Source organism: Drosophila kikkawai, chromosome 3R (genome assembly GCF_030179895.1).
Source record: "Drosophila kikkawai strain 14028-0561.14 chromosome 3R, DkikHiC1v2, whole genome shotgun sequence".
NCBI lineage: Eukaryota > Metazoa > Arthropoda > Insecta > Diptera > Drosophilidae > Drosophila > Drosophila kikkawai.
In genome coordinates this window covers 22,341,758-22,359,134 of record NC_091731.1, presented here as the reverse complement: position 1 = coordinate 22,359,134, position 17,377 = coordinate 22,341,758, and the positions used below count along the sequence as shown (strand labels likewise).

The 17,377-nt window shown below is 38.7% G+C and overlaps 5 protein-coding genes across 6 annotated transcripts; 1 reads left to right on the top strand and 4 right to left on the bottom strand.

Moving 5' to 3' along the window:
• Window positions 1-51: 51 nt before the first annotated feature.
• LOC108073370 (synaptic vesicle glycoprotein 2C-like) lies at window positions 52-2,102 on the bottom strand. The gene is made up of 9 exons (XM_017164934.1): window positions 2,039-2,102; window positions 1,820-1,981; window positions 1,595-1,757; window positions 1,341-1,462; window positions 875-1,283; window positions 688-814; window positions 347-630; window positions 157-284; window positions 52-98 (listed from the first exon to the last, which is right to left on the bottom strand). Exons 1-9 carry the CDS (start codon window positions 2,100-2,102, stop codon window positions 52-54), a joined length of 1,506 nt encoding a protein of 501 aa, XP_017020423.1.
• Window positions 2,103-2,430: 328 nt separating this feature from the next.
• On the bottom strand, window positions 2,431-4,534 carry LOC108073351 (synaptic vesicle glycoprotein 2C). The gene is made up of 9 exons (XM_017164915.3): window positions 4,455-4,534; window positions 4,232-4,393; window positions 4,013-4,175; window positions 3,814-3,935; window positions 3,343-3,757; window positions 3,154-3,283; window positions 2,816-3,099; window positions 2,618-2,745; window positions 2,431-2,554 (listed from the first exon to the last, which is right to left on the bottom strand). The coding sequence occupies exons 1-9, from the start codon at window positions 4,525-4,527 to the stop codon at window positions 2,508-2,510; spliced, it is 1,524 nt and encodes a 507-aa protein (XP_017020404.1). The 5' UTR covers window positions 4,528-4,534; the 3' UTR covers window positions 2,431-2,507.
• Window positions 4,535-5,224: 690 nt separating this feature from the next.
• Window positions 5,225-7,784, bottom strand: LOC108073342 (synaptic vesicle glycoprotein 2C). The gene is made up of 9 exons (XM_017164906.3): window positions 7,586-7,784; window positions 7,356-7,517; window positions 7,106-7,268; window positions 6,757-6,878; window positions 6,386-6,692; window positions 6,221-6,328; window positions 6,020-6,152; window positions 5,400-5,811; window positions 5,225-5,332 (listed from the first exon to the last, which is right to left on the bottom strand). Exons 1-9 carry the CDS (start codon window positions 7,701-7,703, stop codon window positions 5,298-5,300), a joined length of 1,560 nt encoding a protein of 519 aa, XP_017020395.1. The 5' UTR covers window positions 7,704-7,784; the 3' UTR covers window positions 5,225-5,297.
• Window positions 7,785-9,740: 1,956 nt separating this feature from the next.
• Saysd1 (SAYSVFN motif domain containing 1) lies at window positions 9,741-10,497 on the top strand. Its single transcript, XM_017165200.3, has 2 exons — window positions 9,741-9,963; window positions 10,020-10,497. Exons 1-2 carry the CDS (start codon window positions 9,820-9,822, stop codon window positions 10,413-10,415), a joined length of 540 nt encoding a protein of 179 aa, XP_017020689.1. The 5' UTR covers window positions 9,741-9,819; the 3' UTR covers window positions 10,416-10,497.
• Window positions 10,498-10,609: 112 nt separating this feature from the next.
• On the bottom strand, window positions 10,610-16,717 carry LOC108073519 (uncharacterized). 2 transcript variants are annotated; one of them, XM_017165195.3, is made up of 6 exons: window positions 16,577-16,717; window positions 14,431-14,824; window positions 14,262-14,373; window positions 14,063-14,202; window positions 12,449-13,703; window positions 10,610-12,394 (listed from the first exon to the last, which is right to left on the bottom strand). In XM_017165195.3, exons 2-6 carry the CDS (start codon window positions 14,759-14,761, stop codon window positions 11,281-11,283), a joined length of 2,952 nt encoding a protein of 983 aa, XP_017020684.1. In that variant the 5' UTR covers window positions 14,762-14,824; window positions 16,577-16,717; the 3' UTR covers window positions 10,610-11,280. The 2 variants fall into 2 exon arrangements, with proteins under 2 accessions (XP_017020684.1, XP_017020683.1); XM_017165194.3 differs by lacking the exon at window positions 16,577-16,717 and adding an exon at window positions 15,781-15,963.
• Between the last annotated feature and the right edge of the window lie 660 nt (window positions 16,718-17,377).

The following is a 17,377-nucleotide window of genomic DNA, read 5'->3' as shown; positions in this document are numbered from 1 at the left end:
TGATCACCTTTCGTTTAGAGTTCTGGTCCTTGTTTTTACATAGATCTCTACTTAAGCAGAGTTTTTAATAGGAAGATAGCGAACGATTACAATGCAGACTGAAATTATACAAAATAAACATTAAAATTAATTCTCTGTTAGTTTTAAATTACTTACCAATAAGCGTCGAAGTAAATATGGCGAATGTTGTATTGCAATAGGGTGTCAGCATAACTCCTATCAGGTTTGTGGATGCAATGACTCCCAGTCTACCCATAGACATGCAAAAGCTAACTGCCTTAGATCTGATTATAAAATTATACTATTAATTAACAGGAACTTAAGAAAAAAATAAAATTAGATGTACCTTAAATGTGTGGGCACCAGATCAACGATGGCTCCTATCATAATAGAAATACAGAGTCCTGGCAGCAATATGTAGAGGCAAAACACGACGAGAACCCCTGTGGGATTTCCTATAAAATGCAGAAAAATGCCGCTCAAAACGGCTCCTGCAAGAGCAGCGAATAGGACATTCTTTCGACCCAAAGGATTCAATAGAAAGCCCTGAATGGAAAATGCTAACAAGAAGGCAAAGCCCACAATCAAATTGTCTATATAGGTTTTGCTTGAGATGTGAACTGTGCAGTCCTAAAATAGAAAGAATTATTTATTAAGTTATTGTTGGAAAATTAAACAACTTTTAACCTCTTGTGTAACATTTTGCGGGGCTCCAAGGGGAAGGCTTAATATTTTGCACACTGTTGATGAGTTGTTCACGTCACCAGATAATTTGTTAACAATGTCTGGAAGCCAAACTTGCACGCCACAAGAGCTGAAAAGAAATATTTTCATTTACAAGTCAATCTTTAGAGTTTTCAAGATGTTTGCTTACGCAAAAAACAATCCAAATACTGCCAGATTGCAAAGGATAAAATTTAATCTGTGAGGCTTGTGAAAAAGTGGCATATTTGCTTGAACAATTTTGGTTACAATACCCTGACTGTTGGCTAACAATCTTTCGCCATCTGGATCCTCTGATTTTAGGGTGAATTCTTCATATTCCATGACCTGCTGAATGGACTTTCCCTTGTTGAATTTACTTATCCAAGTGACGACTTCTATTGCCTCTTGGGTCTTATCTTGAGACAGTAAAAACTTGGGGCTTTCGGGGTAATATAATAGCACTAAGCCCCCGATTAAACCAGGCAGAAGATTGATTAGCAACATTAAACGCCATGGTCGGAAGACAAAATCGCCTAGGGTTATGGCCCAATCATATGAAAGTATAAGCCAAGCAGCCGCTGAAATGAAATAGATGAGTTAAGAAGCTATAGTTAAGTAATTAAATAACTTATTACCTGGCACAATTATCGCAGAAACAGTGACGAACATCGTCGAATAATTAATCGTCACAGCTCGATGACGGGGTATATTGAATTCACCCAAATATGGATAAAGTGCTGCTGGAACGCTACCCACGCTGTGTTTGCGGGAGAGGTAAATAAAGAATTTGCATAAATTAGCTTTTTTAAGCCGGTCTTTATAAACTATCTGTATTATATTATCAGTTTAAACATTTTCAAAAAGCATAAAGCCACATAAATTTACTCACCTAATTCCAGCGAAAAAATTAATTATGTTAAACAGCCAAAGATCTGAGACGAACATGAGACTAAACTGCAGGGCATTGCTGGCAAAAGTGCCGTAGATCAAAACCTTGCGTCGCCCTACATCATCGCTTATGTATCCCCATACAATGGTCGATAGGACTAAACCTGTGTCACAAAACCTTCAATATAAATCATTATTCTTCGATGAGACTTAGAGCAAGACTCACCTGCCGTTCTTGTGGCCATCATTACACCTTTTTCAGCCTGCGTGGTGTGGAAGTCACATTGCGAGGCGATCACTATGATGCCCATCGCCTGTTGGGCGGCCACTGTTGTTATTGTCAAGAGTCCACTGACCAGCAATAGAATCCACTGGGTTTTACCATAACCTGGTGGCAAGTACACTTGTTAACACCTGGTTCATGTAAGAGATTTGTATAAATTACCTATTTTTTCTAAAACAGTTTCATAGTCCCAGACTTTGGGACGATTCTCCAGGGAGCCGGGCATCTTGTGACTTCTCCGATAGACAGACAACTGATCACTGGGATAGTGAAACACCAGTTTTAGGCTTTTGATTTTAATTTTAATAATGGAGAGTTTAAACTAGTTTTGAGATCTGAGCATAATAAGGTTTTGTTCTTCTGGTTTATAAAGTTTATACGTGGAAATAAAAATTTGGATAGAAACACGCAATTCATGAAAATTAAAATTTGATTAAACTTTGCTTACTTGTCCTTACTCCTGTAAGGAATACATATTAACGAAAACAAATCAGCATTAAGGATTCCCCCGTAAAAAGTTTATTTTAAAGCTACCCATATAATCATTTAAATAATGTAATCAACAACTTTAAAATTTATTTGAACATTAAAGATGCAGTAATATAGAATGAGAAAGAGTTTAAAGTGCAACTTAAGCAGAGTTTTTAATCGGAAGGTAATGAACAATTACAATGCACACTGAAATTAAACAAATAAAATATAAATAAAATATATAAAAATTAAAATTATTAAGTTACTTACCAATAAGTGTACACGTGAATATGGCGAATGTTGTATTGCAATACGGTTGCAACATAACTCCCATGAGGTTTGTGGCAGCAATAATTCCAAGTCGACCCATAGACATGCAGAAGCTAACTGCCTTAGATCTGGTTAAAATATTATTTATTAATTAACAGTCTAATGAAACATCTAAATATGTTAAAATGTAATAAATACCTTAAATTTGTGGGCACAAGATCTACAATGGCTCCTATCATAATGGATATAGAGAGTCCTGGCAGCAGTATGTAAAGGCAAAACAGTATAAGAACTCCTGTGGGATTTTCCATAAGGTGTAGAAGAATTCCACTCAATGCAGCCACTGCCAGAGCAGTTAAAAGGACATTCTTTCGGCCCAAGGGATTCAGTAGGGTGCCCTGAATGGAAAAGCCAATCAAGAAGGCAAAGCCCACAACCAAGTTGTCTATATAGGTTTTGCTTGAAATGGGATCGGTGCAGTCCTAAAATACAAATAAAATGTTATAATATTTTAGCAGCAAAATTAAATAACTCACCAGGGTTTCTGTGACATTTTGGGGGGTTTCCACGGGCACGCTTAATATTTCGCACACTGTAGAAGAGTTATTTTCGGCACCAGAAGATCGGTTGACAATTTCGGGAAACCAAAGCTGCATGCCATTCGAGCTGGAAATTTTTAATATATATATTACAAATTCCAGCTTTCATCTTAGTTTTGTTCATACCTGAAGAACATCCCAAACAGTGCCAGATTGCAAAGGATAACATTGAATCCGTGTGGCTTGTGGAATAGCGGAATAGTTGCTCGAACAATTTTGGATACAATACCACAACCCTGACTGTCCGATAACAAGTTTTCGCCAGCTGGATCCTCTGATTTCAATGTGAATTCGTCACAATCCAGAACCTGCTCAATGGACTTTCCCCGGTTGAATTTACTGATCCAAGCGACGGCTTCTTTGGCTTCTTGTGTCTTATCTTGGGACAGCAACAGCTTTGGGCTTTCAGGGTAATATAATAACACCAGGCCACCGATTAAGCCGGGCAATAGACTGACTAGCAACATTAAACGCCATGGTCTAAACACAAAATCTCCCAAAGTTAGGGCCCAATCAGATGAAAGTACTAGCCAGGCCGTCGCTGAAAGATTTAAAAGTTAGATAATTAATTAAGTATATGATATTACTCATTGTTACCTGGAACATATATCGCTGTAACGCTAACAAACATAGTAGAATAATTAATTGCCACAGCTCGATGTCGGGGTATGTTGAATTCACTTAGATATGCATAAAGTGCTGCCGATACTCCACCCACACTGTGAGAATTAAAAAAAGAATTGCACAATTAAATCATTAATTTAACTTTACCATATTCTCTCCTCCACCTCCTCACCTGATTCCAACCAGGAGGTTAATAATGTTAAACAGCGAAACGCTAGTGACAAACATGAGAACAAACTGCAGGGCGTTGCTGGCGAAATTGCCGTAGAGCAGAACCTTGCGTCGACCTATATCATCGCTGATATAACCCCATATGTAGGTCGATAGGAAGATGCCTGTGACATGAAACATGGAAATGTATATTGCCATTGTTCTCCACGTGAGACCTCACCTGTAACACTAGCCGCCATCATGACGCCCTTTTCGGCCTGTGTTGTGTGGAATTCACAGTGCGAGGCAATCACAATGATGCTCATCGCCTGCTGGGCAGCCACAGATGTGATTGTCAGAAGACCACTGACCAGCAATAAGATCCACTGGGTTTTGCCATAACCTAAGGGAAAAGGATACTCCTTTTACTACCCCTCTAGACTTGAATTATTTTTATATACTACCTATTTTCTCCAATACCATGTCGTAGTCCCACACATTTCTACTGAGGGTGTTGCTCTCCCGTGAGCCGTGCATCTTGACATTCCTCGGATATACAGTAAACTGGCCAGTACACTGGTGCAGCACCTGCTTTTAAGCCTTTGCATTGTATTCTAATAACCCAGTGTAGAACATTGAGCGACATGTGAACCGCAAAACCAGTTTTGAGCTTAAGTCACTCGGGATTTTGTTTCAATTTAAGCAATTTGCGAGAGATCTTAAGCACATCAATGAATTCGATTTTATATGCAAAACTGGTTGAGAGAGAATCGGACTATGCTGTGTTTGTTTTTGATGTACTTTGAGGGTTGTTTACTCAGTCTTAGCATCTTGATTTAAGCAATTAGGGAAACTAATAGCAATTTATGCAAAAATTTGGGGAATAGGCTTGGAAAAATGGAAGTATTTTCCCAGATGAGAACAAAACCTGAACGTAAACTGAACTAGAATTTACAAAATAACGACGAACGTTGTATTTGGTTCGAGTTTTAAGTTTCATTGTAAAATCTGGTTTTATTGAGGGAGTGTCAGCAATCTGCCCCACTTGCCTGTGGCTTAATTAACCAGAAGTACTTAAGCTGAAGCCGCTTAAAGTTAATTAAAGTTTGGGTAATAATATAAAATCTAATCTAATAAAAACTAAAACACAAAAGCTTTTAATTGCGAACTGCAAGAGTATACAAAGATCGGCTTCCCAAAGTAAGCTTCATTGCTAGTATCCAAACATTATATATAATTATATATATATTTATTTAAAAGGCACATATGTAAATTAAACTAAATTAATTAACTACTTAGAAATAATCTTAAATTGGTAACAGCAACGTCAGGCCAGCGCAAACTATAATCAAGAAAAATACAAATAATTAATAATAGATTCTTCCTGACCCAAATCCCATCTTACTCACCCAAAACGAATCCAGAAAATACCCCAAATGTCACTGAGCAATACGAGTCTAAGAGGACTCCTATAATATTGCTGCCAAAAACGCTTCCTGTCCTTCCCAGCATCAGGCAAATGCACACCGCCTTTCCGCGCAGGTGAGTGGGAACGAGATCCACGACAGCACCACTCACTATTGAAACGCAGAGTCCTGGCAGGACCAAGTACAGGCAAAAGCAGACAACAATAGCCACTTCGTCCTTGATGAATATCAAAATGACTGCACAAGCGCCAGCCAAAGCCAGGCCAATGGAAATGGAGGCCTTGCGACCGATGGCTTTGAGAACTAGACCCATCAGAATATAGCCAACAATTAGCGCCGATCCGTAGGTAATTGTGTCTACGTAGCTCTTGGTGTTTATCGTATCAACACAGGTCTGAGAATAAAAAAGAAATCAATACCTATAGTAGTTGAAATAAATAATAATACTGTCTAACCATGAAAAATAAGAACTACTAAAGATTGTAATAAGTAAAACCAAAGTAATAAGAAAGGTCAAAGGGCCACTTAAGGGATTATTCATATTTTGTACACTAATACTAATTTATAATTGTACTGGTTGAACTTTGGCTAATTTGACTTACCTTATTAGATGCATTCGCTTCCATTTGATCTATTGATGCGTCTATAACTTCACAAACGGTCATTGAATCTTCGGCTTGATTCATACCCAATCGGTTTTGTATTTCCGGATACCAAAGACCCATGCCCGAAGAGCTGTTCAAAATATATTACATTAATAAAAAAAATGTATCAAATCAAAAATTTCTTGTTTAAATACTTGCCTAAAAAACAAACCACACATAATCGTGCAGCTAATAACAAAGTTAACCAGATGCGGTCTCTTCAGCAGCGGCAAAGTTTCCTTCCACATTTTCTTAATAGTGGCAAGGCTAAAAGAAAATATTTTATTATTAATCACATAAAATGAATTGGTAATTAAAACTTACGCAGACTTTGAAACGAGTAATATATTCTCCCCCTCAGCAGATGATTCTGTTTTCAATTTTTGCACTTTGAATTCATGCAAATGTTTGCCGGAATTTGTAACTGCAATCCAGTCGACAGCTGCAAAGGCCTCTTCAGTCTTGTGCAAGGACATCAGGATCTTGGGGCTCTCGGGAAGAGTCCAAAGCATTATGGTACCAATAATGCCCGGAAGCATATAGCAAATAGTCAGTAAACGCCAAGGACGAAAAGAGAAGTCGTCCGTAATGTTCACGTTCCAATTCATGGACAATATCAGCCAGGCAGTGGCTGTAATTAAGGATTAAGTATATTGCAAATGTTTACGGATACTAAAATCTAAGTAAATAATTACCAGGCACATAAACAGTGGAAATTCCCACAAATAAACTGGCATAATTAATGGCAATGGGCCGATGTTTTGGTGTAAAAAATTCGCCAAGATAAGCATAAGTAGTTGAAGAAGCTCCAGCAATGCTATTTTAAATTGAAAATAATTATTACAAAAATTAATTAATTAAAGTTGAAAGTTTGTATATTGGTTATAAGCGGTTCTGGTTGGTTATGATTAAATTCTCAACCGACTAAATTGCTTACTATATATAATAATAAAGTAGTTTACACTGATAACACTTTATTTCCTTTGCAAACCTAATTAAAATCTTTTTGTTTAATTAAATCTTAAGTCACGTGGCTTTACTTACAAAAATCCCACACCAAAACGTAGAAAGACATACAGCCAGTAATTGGGAATAACGGTAGAGCATAATGATAATACATTTCCGGCAATTGTGGTGTATATTAATACCGGCCTTCGGCCAACAGTATCACTCAGGTAGCCCCAAAAATAAGATGAACAGAATATTCCTGCAAAAAAGCACGCGTGAAATTTATAAGCATGAAAACGTGAAACGTGAAAGATAAAGACTAATGATGATGAAACTGCTAACTCACCTATAAAACTAGCAGCACTCATGATGGCTTTATCCATTGAATTCATTGCGAAATCGCACTGGGACACGATGGTGATATAGGACATGCCCATGGTCTCATTGATGACCATCATGAGAAGTAGTCCGGCAGCCAAAAGGACAATCCACTGAACTCGACCGAATCCTTAATTTGATTTATAAAATATACACTTGTTAATTATTAAGGATAATTAATGTAGGCCTTTAAACTACCAATTAATTGCAGCACTTCCTCGTATTCATGGCCAGCATTTTGGTCACTATTTTCACAACTTTTTGCCTTTGATGTCGATCTCTCAACATCGTCTGGTTGGCCTAATTCCGCACTCATTTTGATCTCTTTTAAGATTTTAGTTTTAGACTTTCAATTTTTCCGGCATTCCCGAACCTGCGACAAACTAAAACTGAAGAGGAACCCGAGTTGTAGTGGGTATAAAAGCAGTGGCTGTGACAGCATTTGATTCGGATGCCAGAGGACGCCCCTAGAGGTTGGGTTATCAGATGGAACAATAAAGATAATTGAGGGTCTAGATGATATTCTGTTTATTTATCAAAGTGTATCACTCATTTGCTGCGACTGAGAATCTTAAAAAGCGAAGAGCCTACCCCTCTCACCCATCGCGCCTGTCTCGTTTATTCCGTTTTTTCAATTCATTAGAGCAAATAATGCAAAGGTTGTGGTGGTCTCGTCGTCAGCCAGGTATGCGACCAGGCGCTGTCATAAATTTGCGTGTAATGACACTATTTAACACATTTTATCTTACTTAATAATTACTTAAAAAATATAAACATTAAATAGTTCCTTAATATTTTAAATTAAATAGGAATAGTAGCAAGAGATCAAGGTAATTATTCTTATTTGGCCTTGCCTCTTTGACTATCTTCTCTTAGGGGGCCAGCAGATAACTATCATAGAAGCATACAAAAATGTTATCAGACATTTTGAAATAAATTTATTGGTCATACAAATTATAAAAGTAATTTTAGAAAATTGTTCGCACATCCCAAAGTAAACACTTTTTGTGTTAAACAGTGATACTCCCTCAGGGCAGTAATTGTTGATGAATGCAATTAAGCGTGGGCGGCTTACTAACGGTAGCAGCAATTCTTTCACAAAAATTATTATGTTTAATTGTTTACCCTCTAATGTTTATGGTAATTAAGAGTGTGAAAACGGAATGCCACTTGGGGCTTACGGATATAAATCCGGGGGCCACATGTCGACATATCTGTTCGTTTGCGAGGAAGTTGACGTACGAAGAGACAGCACCTTCAAGCGACCCTATTGACATTTACATAGAACTTGCTACATGTAAGCAACAAGTTGAGTCATTTTTGAGATGAAGAATTGTTAAATTAGTTTGAATTTTATTTACATTATATATTGGTTAAATAAAAACACCAAGAAGTTCATTTGGAATTTTTAAAATTATTTTGATGGTTTTATTTTTGCTTAAATTTTATATTGTGATGTAGGTTATACTTAGAGGGCTATTTTATATAAACAAGCTTGTGAAAACTTAAAAAAAATTAACATTATTAAACATCTTTAATATATTTTTACAAAAAAATCAATTTCTTTGGCAAAAGGACTTCAGTTTCCAGCACCATTTTCATCGGCATTTTTTGAATTTTGTATGCTTTTTTATTTTAAACTGTAAAAATAAAAAATTAGGTATAAATAAGTAATTAAATAAAACTTAAAGTGTACTGTTTTCAGATAAAAATTTTAATTATCTAGATTTTAAAATCACTGCACCTAGAAATCAAATATTCCACATTTATTTATAATATATTATATTATATCATTAATATTATTTACTATTAAAACGTGTACACTATTATTTTCATTTAAAAAATAAATAAATGAATATTATAAAGTTAACAGAAAATATTGTTGTAGCTAAAACGTTTTTCTTATTATTATAACATAATAAAACAAAAGAAAGAATACCTTGCATACATTCCAAAAATATCGATAGCTGACAATATCGCCTTTTAAATACAGTGAACGCTCAGAGAAAGAAATGTTCTAATATGCAATTTATTGTAGAAATTCAATAAATATTTGTGAAAGTATGTACAATTATTTTTAAATAATTAAATATATTTTATAATTTTTAAATAAATATTAACTAAAATTTTGTAAATTTTCTATGTCAAATTTAAAAAACTTTAATTTGTTAATTCGAAATATATATTTACAACCGATTTTTAATATTAATTATTTGCTCAAAATAAATAATATAAATAACATTTTAATTGTTAAAGTGAATTTAAGATATAAATTAATTTCATCCCCTCTGATTTGTTCACTGAAAAGTGTGTTCCCTGTACTACATATCGATACCTAACAGCTGAACGAGCACTAGCTTTATCGATATGCTGTTGACACGTCTAGTTTAGTTTATTTATTTATTGTCCAGAAATTGTTTTAGTAGAAATTTATGGCTGACTTTCAAGAGCAGCTGCGACAATATCGCCTTAAGAAGCGAAGGAAGGAGACCGTTGACAATTTCAAAACCAAACTGCGCCGCTTCTGGATGTTGGGCACGGGGGCCAACAAAGATACCACCATTGAGGTACAACAGGTGAGTAAAAAACAAGACATATGCCAGGTATTATTACTAATATTTGTGTGTTTTAGGATCCACCCACAACCAAGGCCCACGATCCAGCTGAAGAGTCTCCTGATGAGTCTGCTTTCTCCAGCGAAAATGAACTGATTCCAGAGGAAAGCTTGTCCAGATCCACAGAGCACCATCACAAGGAAAACAATACCCTAAAGTACACCCTCTGGGGTGTTTACTTCCTATTCTGGGTTACCCTCTATGTGATAGCCATTGAGCTGAAGTTCGGACTGGTCTTTCTTATGTTTTCCGCTCTGTTTGGAATATATTTCAATACCAGGACGGGTCCCAGGAATCGCAAAGAGATGAGCGCCTATAGTGTGTTTAACAAGAATTGCGAGAGCATCGATGGCACCCTTAAAGCGGAGCAGTTTGAGAGAGAAATCCGCTATGGATCAGGGAGTGTTCGATAAGGAAGATATATATAATATATGTAATATAGACAAATTAATATAAACTAACAAAAATAATATAAAAACCTCTTTAAACGAGAAAGAGCGTAGAACAGAAGGTTCTTGAAGTTATAAACGCTTTCGTATCTCAAAGTTTAATGTATTTCCCTTAAATGTTCCTCAAATCCCCTCTTGATAAACAACAAAACAAACTCTCTTTTTAAACAGTAAGACAATCGAAACATTTATGTTTTTTATTGGTAAAGTATAAATTCATGAATTTATTCTAAACCTTTTTCCACAACGAAAAATAAATTGAAGTCTTGAGCTGTCACTTCAATCACCTCAATGGGAATATCAATACATTGATTCTGTTTAAATTAGTGCAGATGGTATTGTTATATTACGTTCTATTTATTAACTAGTCTTATGGTCTGCGATTTATCTAACAACAAGTACCTAATAGGTACTACCTATGTACATCTTCGGTTATGCGATACACATTTCCATGCGTGCGTTTCATTAAATTTAGTAAGGCTGTTGAAATAGTTTACTCCATAGATCATAAATCATATTGATAGCTTCATGTGGCTGAGGATGGGTAAACAAACATAGTAACGATCAAGTATCTGTATCCAAATAGTCCTTCGTGCATCCTTCATAGTGTTGTAGTGAACTTTCAGTGCTCCATTGATCTCATGTCCTACTTTATCTACGAGTATTTATTACGTACTGTACAAACTAGAATAGGCTTTATCTCTACGGGGCTAGGGCTAGTCTAGATCCTGTAATGGGTTTGCAAAAGCCAAGGGTCCTTCTCCTCTCACATGTGGAACTCCTGATCGGCCAGCAGGAGCTCCCTGGTCTGGGAACTGTTCTCCGCGTGCTAGCACTTCGGCAGGAAAGTCTTCCTCGAGGGCAGCAGGCACAGGATGCTCAAAGCCATGACCATGTGCCAGATGGAGTGCACGATGTGGTAGTTCTGCTTTGTCTGCAGGAACGCATAGCAGACTAGGCCGGCCACCACCAGGGTTAACCCAAAAGGCAGCCACACGGATAGGTAACGACGCGAGGGGAACAGCTTCCGGGACTTGGCACAGCGCAGACCCCAGCTGGTGGAGATCAGGCAGATACCCGTCAGCGCCGGCGCCAGGAACACCCACAAACTCTGTTTATTCAGCTCGGTGCCAAAGGCCAGGAGAATTGCCCCAAACATGTGCAGCAGCGAGACAAAGTCTGAGCGGACATGGGCCATAGCCACCAGGGTCACCCAGATGCTCAGCAGACCACAGTAAAAGTCGCAGAATTGCAGGACCCCGATCTTCACCAGACAAAAGCTGTACTCATCTTCGCCAGCGTCGCAGGCGTGGTAGAAGATCGAGAAGAACATGGCAAAGAAGTAGATGACGCCCTCGGTGTAGTAGCGTCGCTTGACCGCCATATAGATGCTGGGGAAAAAGAGCAGGTTGCTCAGCGTGAGCAGCAGAGTGGCCAGCAGGATGGACATGCTGGTGGGCACCTGTGTATCCTCAGTGCAGTCCCAGCCCCGGTAGCCCTTCGAGCAGACGCACGTGGAGAAGACGAATCCGCCGGACATGTAGTGGTAGCAGCGTCCAAAGCGGCCACATCTTCCAGCCACGCAAGGACTGGAGGACACTGTAAACACCACCGAGGTGTTGCAATTGTCTGTGCCCACATGCTGCTCCATCGCCGCCTTGTGGTGCTCCTCGAATAGCCTTGTCATCTGGCTAGATTCAGTGGTGCATTTAGAGTCCATCATGCACTCCTTTACCTTTAGCGTCTCGGTTTCGTTCATGGCCGCCAGGCAGTCCAAGTCCTTGAGGCAGGCCGAGAAGCGGGGAATACCTGCAGCGCAGTCGCAAGGCGGCCGCATGTCCTCCAGCATGTCCTGGTGCTTCCGTATGAACTCCTTGACACTCTCCATGATGGTCACTCGAGCGGTTTCGGCTCCGTGACAGAACAGGCCCATGGTCACGTACCTTTTAATGGGAAAATTTCTATAAATATAAATATTTATAAGTAGACAAACTCACCATCGTCCGCTCTCGGGAAAGGGGACGTGGATGACGCCCATGCTCTCGGTGTGGTTGACAATGATGGAGGCCTGCTTTAATCTCTGCCCGTAGAGGCACTTGTCCGGCCAAGTGGGCTCCCCGGGCTCGCCCAGCTGCATGCACACCACAATCTGCATGCTCTGGTTGCCAGTGGCCGCGAGGGTCTTACCCACTGGGACCACTGCCTCCTTGGGATCTCCGATTAGCCGTTCAGCTAGGATGCCACCCAGATCCGGGGGCTGAGTTGGCGGTGCCATCTTGAGGCTGGCGCGGTGCTCCTCTTGCATGGAAAGGGCAAAGGTGAGTGTGCCGCCGATGTCGTAGACCTCGCCTACGTCGAAGGCAAAGCCTGAATGAGTCTGGGCAGTGAGATTAAATGTGGCCGGCACAGTGCCATTGACATCTGGCCGGAGATCATAGTCGAACATAAAGAACTCGCGGTAGGTTTGCCGCAACAGCGAGTAGAAGTTCATGCCGCGGAAGGGAGTGGGTGCCCAGGCATGAGGAACAGAATTGAACCTGGAACTACTGTTGGAACTAGTGCTACTGTTAGAAGAGCCATCAACGAATTCTCTGGGTTTCCTGGACACTATCTTCGAGGCGATGTAGTCAATTTGCAGGGTGTAGGCTACACTGAAATTGGCCACGCTTTCGTTGGTGGCAAAGCCCAGAGCTGCATAGTGCCAGGTGTTGGGTTGGACGCCGAAGGGTATGGAGATCTCGTCGGTTTGGTTTGCTCGAATTAAGGTCCCGTGTCCATGGCCCTGATCTGTGCCACCCAGTGGATATCCATTCGCCCGGACATGGAAGCCCACCTCCGGACACTCATCGCAGATTTGATTGAAAGCAATCCGCGCCGCTGCATCACCTATATCGTCGGGAACATAGAATCGATAGATGATCTCATTGTTTGCGGTGTGTGTTATGGTGCCATTGTGGTTTTCCGTGGAATTCTGGATGAGAGCAGCTCTACTCGGATCCGTGTTATCAGTAAAATTATTCAATTCCGGTTGTTTTAGCTTCTGCTGCTTGGGCGGCAGTGAACGTAGCGGCCTGGAGGTGTTGTCGCCGGCGGTTCCTTTTATATTTCTATCCACTTTTTTGGTTTTATTCACGGGCAGGACATGGCTCGTTAGATTGGCCTGATGCTCCTGGTCGCTATTTAAGATTATAGGACGGAAACGGCTAACGGACATTTCGGCAAACAGCAACGTATCGCACGAGGCGGCGAGTCCTGTGAATAAAAATATGTTCCATAAATATTCAAGAGCAAATAAGTCTTTTAATCTGTGTTTATGTATGTGAAATAAAGATCTGGGGTTTAAAAAATATTTATTAGGTACTTAAATGTTTTCTAAGAAAAATATTAATCTATTTTCAAGTTCTGGGGAATTTCTTATAAACAAACATTAAAAAAACAAATAGAAATAAATTATTTTCAGTATAAGCTGCCTGAACTTTGAGAATTATGATGTATGTTATCTGAAGTCGACTGAAATGAATTCGAAATAAATTAGAATTGTAACTTATGAATATTTTTATATTTCCTATATCAATATGTTCAAAAACTATCTAATTTGTTGGCTACATTACCTTGTTGTTCAATTCGATCATTATTAGGATCTGACCAACTCACAAAGGCCACTGCAAACCAGTTGCCTATGTGAGGGGCCTCAATGGTAATGTTTTGCTGTTGCTCATCGGATAAGAACTGCAGGTCATACACCTTGAATCTGGAAGAAAATCAATTTAAATAACTTTTTCTATAAGCAGTTTTTAACTCTACACTTACCTCTGATCTGAACTAAAAAAGTTCTTCGGAAATGTTATATTTTCCGGACTTATTACTGGGTAACTGCTGGCCTTCAGATGCAGCGTAACATCCTTGGGCTTGCACTTGCGTTCTACAAAAATATAATAAATAAATTATATAAATCATATAAAATTTGTTTTATACTAACGAAAGGCACTTTTGGGATCCTCATACGCTTTGAAGGTGAAGTAGGCAGTCCTTGTGTCCTGTAGCACATTAAAGTGTAGTATAGACACATCCTTGTAGGACGTATATTTAAGCAGTGAGTTTGACGGCAATCGAACGACCACTTCCCGATCCTCTGGCAGCTTCAGATCCTCAACTTTTCCCTGCATCGGTTCATAGTTTGAGTATTTGTCGAATGGACTTTGCAGCACTTGAAAACTTGAACCCACAATGATCAGTCGATGGTCAATGAGCAGGAGCATAAACACCACAAGGGGACTATAGTTGGGTCGATGTGTCAGTATCTGAATCATCGTTAAGTCGGGGTTTCAGTCCGGGTTAACTTGTCGTACGTAAGTAATAGGTAATTGTGGGTCCTGGAAAGAAAGACAGATAGAGAATTGGTTTAAAATAAAGGTTAAATTTGGTATAAATAAATTAATTTCATAAGTTTATAAATCAATGGTATTTTCAACCCTAATATAAAGGAGTCCAGACTTAATATAAATCGTTTTAAACACCCTTTCAAATGTTTTAAGAACTCCTTGTGATATCTAGAGCACCTTAGTTATAATATTCTAATTTAAACCCGACAGATTGCTGAATTTTATCCCTCTATCAGCTTTCCTTATTTCCAATTCAGTTCTAGAAGACTTCATAAATAAAAAAAGGTGAACAAAACCCAACTAAAGCTATGCTGTACGTTCAAGTATGCAGAAATTTGTATTTATTTCAGCGGCGTTTGCTATGAGTGAATAAAAGGCGGGCTTCATTTTACAAGGGCCATGGTTTTGAATCCACGGAGAAGCACTCACTCCAGGGCTAGGCCTAGGGTAATATTGCAGGGCCTATATATACATATATACCGATTTCCACACTCGACGTTTTTTGTACACAAGCACAGACGGCCCTTCTGTATGCTGGTGCAAGTAAATTGCACCGTTGCAAAAATGCCAAATTCCCATTGCCCATTTATGTGGCGCGACCAAAACCAATGTGCAGACCGAACGAACTATGAAAGTTGTCCTACAAAAACGAAAATAAAAATAGAAAATAGAAAACTTCTGCACTCGATGCTGTGATGCTGCTGCTGGCTACTGCTGGGCCTGAACTGTGCATTGTTGGCCCCAACACCTTCTGTAATTTATGGCAGAATCTTGTGGCCCGAACCACTTGAGAGCTATCTCGACCAGACTGTGTAGACAGTGGGTCTTCTGCATTTATTACCTGCAAGTGATATTCAGATTTTCCACAGCATAAATTTGAATATGAGGCCTTAAAATAAACAGAGTCCCTTAACTGAATATATCCCTTCTGCTTGATTTATTCGCACCTGTTGCTCACTGTTTCAAGCACAGCTTCACTTTGTTTACATCCAATTTTAAGTGTGTGCAAGGCGGTCAAATTTATTTCTGCTTACTCGAGTACATAATATAGTACAGATTGATATTGTATATGTGGCGTTGAGCAAGCTTTTAATTAGCAAAAAAAAACCCCGGGAATCACATCGAGTTATCTGGGTGAGAGACGCGAGCCGACTGGCTCTTGGTGTTGTTTTGGTTTGTAGAATTCGTGTTTGACCCATAGCCTTATCAGTGCCATTCAGTTCCAATGAATATAGCAGACCTTATCAACTTCTATGTGGCTTATCAGCGCACTTATCAGTACTTTTAGAGCTGTATTGTCTATGATTAAAGTATGACGATGTCTTGGGGATTTTAGAGCATCTTTTGGGGGGGGTTGATGTGTTCAAAATTGAGTAATTCTAAAGAACAAATCAAATCATCGCAAATATTTTCTTTTTATTTTAATATTATGTTTCATTTAGCGCTAAACACTTCCGTTTATTTCAGTGTAAATTAAATATGTCCATGGATTTATGGGACACCCGCGGCTAGACACGAACTTAGCAACTAAAACACAAAAGCAGTGTTCGCTCTTCACTCTGCGCTTTTCACTTTTCCGGTGTGGGGGAAACACAATTGATATGTGCTGAAATCAGAGCTTACACACTATCACACACACTCTTGGCTATTCTGGGGGAAAACAAAGAGCAATTGCGGAAACACGAATGCAACACGAGTCTCAATCATTGAGTAATTGATGCAATAGGAATCTCTTTTTCATACCTTGCAACTCCGCGATGTCTTAACTAGGTTTATCATAAGCTTTAACAATATTTCAATAGAAAATTATTATGTTTATCCAAGAGAGTTGTCATCCAGTTCAGCCGGTCAGTAATCCACGACTGGCATTATGAGCTCAGCTTGCCTGGTTTGGGTTTTTGTTTTTTGTATTATTTTATTTCTCGCATTTGGTGGCGACTTTTGGCAGGTTTTGAAATGGCCAAAACTTGTGAATGGGTTTTCAGGGATTTTGCTTTTTGGGAAATCCACGTGACGCGGCGTTGCATTTGGGCAAATAAATAAATATGCTGCACTTGGGTAAATAAGGTGCTTTGGCAAAGCTTTTTGGATTTGTTTTGGAACTTGCAATGGCGTTGTCGTGGGCGACGCTGCTACTGCAATCGACCGCGATGATATTTTGTGGTCGTAAAACAGATTAACGCTTTGATTAGTGAATCAGACTTTGGACAAAGCTCTATTGTTCAATGGAAATGGGGGGAAAACCAAAGACAAAAGACATAAAAAAAGCTTGGAGTTGAGTTACTAAAGTGGTTTGCTTAGTATTATTTAATTAGGAATTTATATACTACTACAAATTTTACCTTAAATTGATTTTTAAATAAAATTGCAAGATAAGCATCTTATTAATAATATTTTTATTTGTATAAATTATAATATTTTATTAAAACCAAAGACAAAAGAAAATAAATAAGCTTGGAGTTAAGAGAATTTATTTAAATTAATCTTTAATATGTAAATCGAATACTTAAATAAAATTGCAATATTAAGTATCTTGGTAAGCTT